At 42.9% G+C, this 6567-nt stretch overlaps 1 protein-coding gene across 1 annotated transcript; it reads right to left on the bottom strand.

The window, feature by feature from the left end:
* Positions 1 to 3155: 3155 nt before the first annotated feature.
* Positions 3156 to 6527, bottom strand: LOC121845772 (zinc finger protein 436-like). The gene is made up of 2 exons (XM_042317673.1): positions 5368 to 6527; positions 3156 to 3843 (listed from the first exon to the last, which is right to left on the bottom strand). The coding sequence occupies exons 1-2, from the start codon at positions 5663 to 5665 to the stop codon at positions 3545 to 3547; spliced, it is 597 nt and encodes a 198-aa protein (XP_042173607.1). The 5' UTR covers positions 5666 to 6527; the 3' UTR covers positions 3156 to 3544.
* Between the last annotated feature and the right edge of the window lie 40 nt (positions 6528 to 6567).

The raw sequence follows: 6567 nt of genomic DNA, 5'->3' as shown, positions 1-6567 counted from the left end.
AGCAGTACCCAGGGTTAGAACCAAGGTACTCGCTATTAGCAGTACCTAGGGTTAGAACCAAGGTACAGGACTATTAGCAGTACCTAGGTTTAGAAACAAGGAACAGGACTATTAGCAGTACCCAGGGTTAGAACCAAGGTACTCGCTTATTAGCAATACCTAGGGTTAGAACCAAGGTACTCGCTTATTAGCAGTACCTAGGGTTCGAACCAAGGTACTGGCTTATTAGCAATACCTAGGGTTAGAACCAAGGTACAGGACTATTAGCAGTACCCAGGGTTAGAACCAAGGTACTCGCTTATTAGCAATACCTAGGGTTAGAACCAAGGTACTCGCTTATTAGCAGTACCTAGGGTTAGAACCAAGGTCAAATCAAATCAAATTTGATTTGTCACATACACATGGTTAGCAGATGTTAATGCGAGTGTAGCGAAATGCTTGTGCTTCTAGTTCCGACAATGCAGTAATAATGAACAAGTAATCTAACTAACAATTCCAAAAAAACTGTCTTATACACAGTGTAAGGGGATAAAGAATATGTACATAAGGATATATGAATGAGTGATGGTACAGAGCAGCATAGGCAAGACACAGTAGATGATATCGAGTACAGTATATACATATGAGATGAGTATGTAAACCAAGTGGCATAGTTAAAGTGGCTAGTGATACATGTATTACATAAGGATGCAGTCGATGATATAGAGTACAGTATCTACGTATGCATATGAGGTGAATAATGTAGGGTAAGTAACATTATATAAGGTAGCATTGTTTAAAGTGGCTAGTGATATATTTACATCATTTCCCATCAATTCCCATTATTAAAGTGGCTGGAGTAGAGTCAGTGTCATTGACAGTGTGTTGGCAGTAGCCACTCAATGTTAGTGGTGGCTGTTTAACAGTCTGATGGCCTTGAGATAGAAGCTGTTTTTCAGTCTCTCGGTCCCAGCTTTGATGCACCTGTACTGACCTCGCCTTCTGGATGACAGCGGGGTGAACAGGCAGTGGCTCGGGTGGTTGATGTCCTTGATGATCTTTATGGCCTTCCTGTAGCATCGGGTGGTGTAGGTGTCCTGGAGGGCAGGTAGTTTGCCCCCGGTGATGCGTTGTGCAGACCTCACTACCCTCTGGAGAGCCTTACGGTTGAGGGCGGTGCAGTTGCCATACCAGGCGGTGATACAGCCCGCCAGGATGCTCTCGATTGTGCATCTGTAGAAGTTTGTGAGTGCTTTTGGTGACAAGCCAAATTTCTTCAGCCTCCTGAGGTTGAAGAGGCGCTGCTGCGCCTTCCTCACGATGCTGTCTGTGTGAGTGGACCAATTCAGTTTGTCTGTGATGTGTATGCCGAGGAACTTAAAACTTGCTACCCTCTCCACTACTGTTCCATCGATGTGGATGGGGGTGTTCCCTCTGCTGTTTCCTGAAGTCCACAATCATCTCCTTAGTTTTGTTGACGTTGAGTGTGAGGTTATTTTCCTGACACCACACTCCGAGGGCCCTCACCTCCCCCCTGTAGGCCGTCTCGTCGTTGTTGGTAATCAAGCCTACCACTGTTGTGTCGTCCGCAAACTTGATGATTGAGTTGGAGGCGTGCGTGGCGAGGGAACAGGGAGTACAGGAGAGGGCTCAGAACGCACCCTTGTGGGGCCCCAGTGTTGAGGATCAGCGGGGAGGAGATGTTGTTGCCTACCCTCACCACCTGGGGGCGGCCCGTCAGGAAGTCCAGTACCCAGTTGCACAGGGCGGGGTCGAGACCCAGGGTCTCGAGCTTGATGACGAGCTTGGAGGGTACTATGGTGTTGAATGCCGAGCTGTAGTCGATGAACAGCATTCTCACATAGGTATTCCTCTTGTCCAGATGGGTTAGGGCAGTGTGCAGTGTGGTTGAGATTGCATCGTCTGTGGACCTATTTGGGCGGTAAGCAAATTGGAGTGGGTCTAGGGTGTCAGGTAGGGTGGAGGTGATATGGTCCTTGACTAGTCTCTCAAAGCACTTCATGATGACGGATGTGAGTGCTACGGGCGGTAGTCGTTTAGCTCAGTTACCTTAGCTTTCTTGGGAACAGGAACAATGGTGGCCCTCTTGAAGCATGTGGGAACAGCAGACTGGTATAGGGATTGATTGAATATGTAGGTACCTGGCTTATTAGCAATACCTAGGGTTAGAACCAAGGTACAGGACTATTAGCAATACCTAGGGTTCGAACCAAGGTACAGGATTATTAGCAATACCTAGGGTTAGAACCAAGGTACAGGACTATTAGCAATACCTAGGGTTCGAACCAAGGTACTGGCTTATTAGCAATACCTAGGGTTAGAACCAAGGTACAGGACTATTAGCAATACCTAGGGTTCGAACCAAGGTACTGGCTTATTAGCAATACCTAGGGTTAGAACCAAGGTACAGGACTATTAGCAATACCTAGGGTTCGAACCAAGGTACTGGATTATTAGCAATACCTAGGGTTCGAACCAAGGTACTGGCTTATTAGCAATACCTAGGGTTAGAACCAAGGTACAGGACTATTAGCAGTACCGAGGGTTAGAACCAAGGTACTCGCTTATTAGCAATTGTCCACTTCCCCAATCGTCTCGTGCAAACGCAGGGAGACAAAGATGTTCCCAACCACGTAGATTTCACCCAGAAGCTGATGGCTTCAAGCGTAATTCAACGGCCCATGTCTAATAACTCATAGTGGACTTTTTTTTGCATATGCAACCACTTTCGTTCTTCAGTGATGTTCGAAAGAAGTGAACCAAGGTACTCGCTTATTAGCAATAGAAAGAAGTGTGCAATTCATTCATGGTTCTTAGTCTCATTTAATGTATTTAATGTAACATTTTATTTAACAACACGTTTCCTAAGTCGTAGACTAATATGTTTGTTACTTCGCTGTACCACAGCGCCCGATAAAGGACGATATCCATCCGGACCCTTTGGCCACTGGACCTTCTGAAATAGTAGTTGAGTACCCCTGGTGTAGAGAATCATTGTACCATCTGTACCACCGCTGTTAAATATATCTTCCATAACCAAAAATATTGTATTTTCAGATGTTTGAAACAAAACCCGAAAGTAAAAAGAAACTAAAAACTTCAGAACAGGAAGCAAAGAAATAGCGCACACAGAACAGATATACCGCTTTTCGACTTGCTTTTGACGAGAATGTAAGATCCATAACTCATATTTCTATGTGAATTTGGTCACCCATAAAGTTACACATTGTAGCTTTTAAACCAACATATTCAATTTGTTTTAAAATATAAAAAATTAACAAATTGTATTTTTGATTACATTCTGTACAATGTGGCATGAACAAAAACACATTCTCAGTGGTAAGGCTTCTCTCCTGTGTGTGCTCTCTCATGTCGTTTCATGCTCCCAACCTGGGTAAAACTCTTGCCACACTGAGAGCATGGGTAGGGCTTTTCTCTTGTGTGTATCCTCTCATGTTTTTTCAGGCACCCTAACTCGGTAAATCTCTTTCCACACTGAGAGCATTGGAAAGGCTTCTCTCTTCTGTGTGTTCTTTGATGAAGTTTAAGGTTTTTTAATCCGGTAAATCTCATTCCACACTGGGAGCATTGGAAAGGCTTCTCTGCTGAATGTGTTCTTTTTTTCATGGTCTTTCTTGTTCCCTGACTGGGTAAAATCCTTTCCACACTGAGAGCAGTTACAAGGCTTCTCTGCCGTGTGTGTCCTCTCATGTTCTTTCAGGTTCCCTAACCGGGTGAATCTTTTCCCGCACTGGGAACAGTGGTGTGGTCTTAATTGTTTTGCCATCTCTGATTCCCCTGAACGACTCTTCCCGCTGTCAAAGTGAGAGTCTGGTCTCTCTCCTGTCAAAGACAAACAGAGTATTTGGTTAAACAGAGAGACCCGAATAAAATCTTCACATTATACAACTGTCTATGAGGTTTAATCCAGACTAGATCCCTCTTTATAAAACGGTAAATTTGGATCCTGGGTGCAGATTGGTTGATAGCCGTTGGTTGCTCATGTTAATCGACACGTAATGGCAGAGGCGCTTCCACATGTCTAAAAAGGGGTGTTATTCACAATACTACGCGGGTAATGGACAGCACAACCACCGTCCCACAGCTCAGCCAGACAATACATAACAACTCAATATTCACTGTCAAAAACATCTAGACATTATTACCACATGCTTCTATAGTCTAACATTTAGTTTGCAACAAAGGGGATTTATATAAACCTTGCTACAGGATCTGCCTCTCAGGCCTCTGCAACAATGTTGCAATTTTAGAAATAATATAATAATAACAATTTTACAAATGCAACAAGGTCCTCAACCCTGTGGATCACGGCTGTTTCCTGGCACTCCTCTCCACTTCATGCCTAACCCCTTACCCACGTCACGCTAAACCCCTTACCCACCTCACATTTAACCCCTTACCCACCTCACATTTAAACCCTTACCCACCTCACATTTAACCCCTTACCCACCTCACATTTAACCCCTTACCCACCTCACATTTAACCCCTTACCCACCTCACATTTAACCCCTTACCCACCTCACATTTAACCCCTTACCCACCTCACATTTAACCCACCCACCTCACATTTAACCCTTACCCACCTCACATTTAACCCCTTACCCACCTCACATTTAACCCCTTACCCACCTCACATTTAACCCCACCTTTTAACCCACGTCACGCTTAACCACGTCACGCTTAACCCCTTACACTCCTGGGAATTGGCCTATATGGACAAGGCTAAACTGAAAAGTTTCTTTCATAAGAAATATGGAATGCATAAACATGGTAGCAATTAAAAGGGAACAGTTTGGAGATTATGGGGGAAATTATTAGACTAAAGATGAGGACAACAATTCACCTGACTGGAATTTTCACTGTGCATTTTACATTTACTGTACTTTTCGCTGCCTTTGTTGATAACAAAATCTGAATATGGGATAGGTACAAGACAAAACAAAGAAATGACAGCGTTTGAGTGAGAGGTCTAACTGGTGTCTCCAAGTGGCCACACACCTCTCTGAAGTGTGCACAGTTCCTAAGTCATTTCAATGCACTTTTATGACTCAAAGAAGAGTATTCAACTATAAGGTACTTTTTTTTAAAGTTCTCCTAGTTGTGCCATTGAGGGACTAAAGCAAGCACACTTGTAGTTGTTTTGTTTGGAACACAGCCTTGCATCCTGCCTTCACACAATTAAATGGAGGGTACACGCTACAGAGGGTAGTGCCCAAGGCCCAGGCACAACACCTACAGTACATAACATAATTAAGTGTAGAACTGCAGTAGAATTACATTTTAAAAGCACACATTAGTTCAACAACTGCATAGTTTGTGCCCCTTTGTTTAAAGACACTACTCACTGCTGTTAATCAGATATCCATTCTGCTCTTCTTCCTCCTCCAATGTGACAGTGATCTCCCCCTCCTCCTTCACTCCAAAAACGTCTTCCTCTTCCTCCAATGTGACAGTAATCTCCTCCTTCACTGAAACAGCAGTATCCTCTTTCTCTTCTTCCTCTTCTTTCATTGAAACGTCTTCTTCTTTCACTCTAACAGCCTCATCCTCGACTTCTTGTTTAACCGTGACAGCCTCTTCTTCGTTCTCCTCTTTCACGACCCCGTCTTCTTTAGCAGGGGGGGAATAGCTTAGTGAACTCATGGTCTGGGATGTTAGCTAGCCTAGTGCAACTGCTAATTTAACCAGCCAGCTAAGTTACCTGACTAACAAGAACGTAAATATGGAAATAGTAGATGCGACAGACGTGTGTTTAAAACACAATGACTAATATACACCGACAATGTCTAAAGCGCTCCAATGTTTCGCTATGTTGGATAAAAAGCTACCGAGGTAGGTGGTTGGCTGGCTAGCTAGCTGTTATTGTTATTAGAGAAGCGTCCCGTCCACTAGATTGTACGTCACTCTTGTAGCATTGCTTGAAAACGCACTGCTGACGAGAGAGCTTAGCGCAGTTAGGAAAACGTTCATTCCAGACAAAAAGCATATTCTTCATCTATTTCATTAAATAATAATATTTTATGGCAACGTACATACAGAAGCATGCGTTGTTTCTATACGTGAGAATTTAAAACAAACCAATCTACTACACGTCTGGAGTATAGTCCAACAAACATATTTAGTCAAACAAATAGATATCACAGTAAGAAACTAGGTCTACACAGGTCCTACATGGTGTAACAATACATAGATGTACAGTCAGGTCCACAATTATTGATAACACGGATATTAGATTTTCAGTGGGGTCTAAAATTATGTTGTATGCTCATAATAATGGGGAATTTATTTTATTTTATAATACTACAATTGCTCAGATTAAGATATTTTTTTCAACAATTGTTATTTTTTATCTAAAAAAAGATAGGAGTCCAAATTATTGGCACCCCTGTTTTCAATACCTTCAGTAACTCACCTTGCAAGAATAACGGCACTGAGCCAAAGTGTTTTATGATATTGGAGAACACATTGGAAGGAACATTAGACCATTCCTCCATATAGAATTTGATTGAACAACTGGTGAGTCATAATGAGTGGAAGAGGAAAAT

Source organism: Oncorhynchus tshawytscha, unplaced genomic scaffold (assembly GCF_018296145.1).
Source record: "Oncorhynchus tshawytscha isolate Ot180627B unplaced genomic scaffold, Otsh_v2.0 Un_contig_3872_pilon_pilon, whole genome shotgun sequence".
NCBI lineage: Eukaryota > Metazoa > Chordata > Actinopteri > Salmoniformes > Salmonidae > Oncorhynchus > Oncorhynchus tshawytscha.
The sequence above is the reverse complement of the archived record's forward strand: the minus strand, read 5'-3'. Positions and strand labels throughout refer to the sequence as shown.

Coding starts and splice junctions, on each gene's coding strand:
- LOC121845772 (XM_042317673.1), bottom strand. CDS start 5,665: ATGAGTTCACTAAGCTATTCCCCCCCTGCTAAAGAAGACGGGGTCGTG. Junction 3,844..5,367: donor TGGATATCTGATTAACAGCA/GTGAGTAGTGTC, acceptor TGTCTTTGACAG/GAGAGAGACCAGACTCTCAC.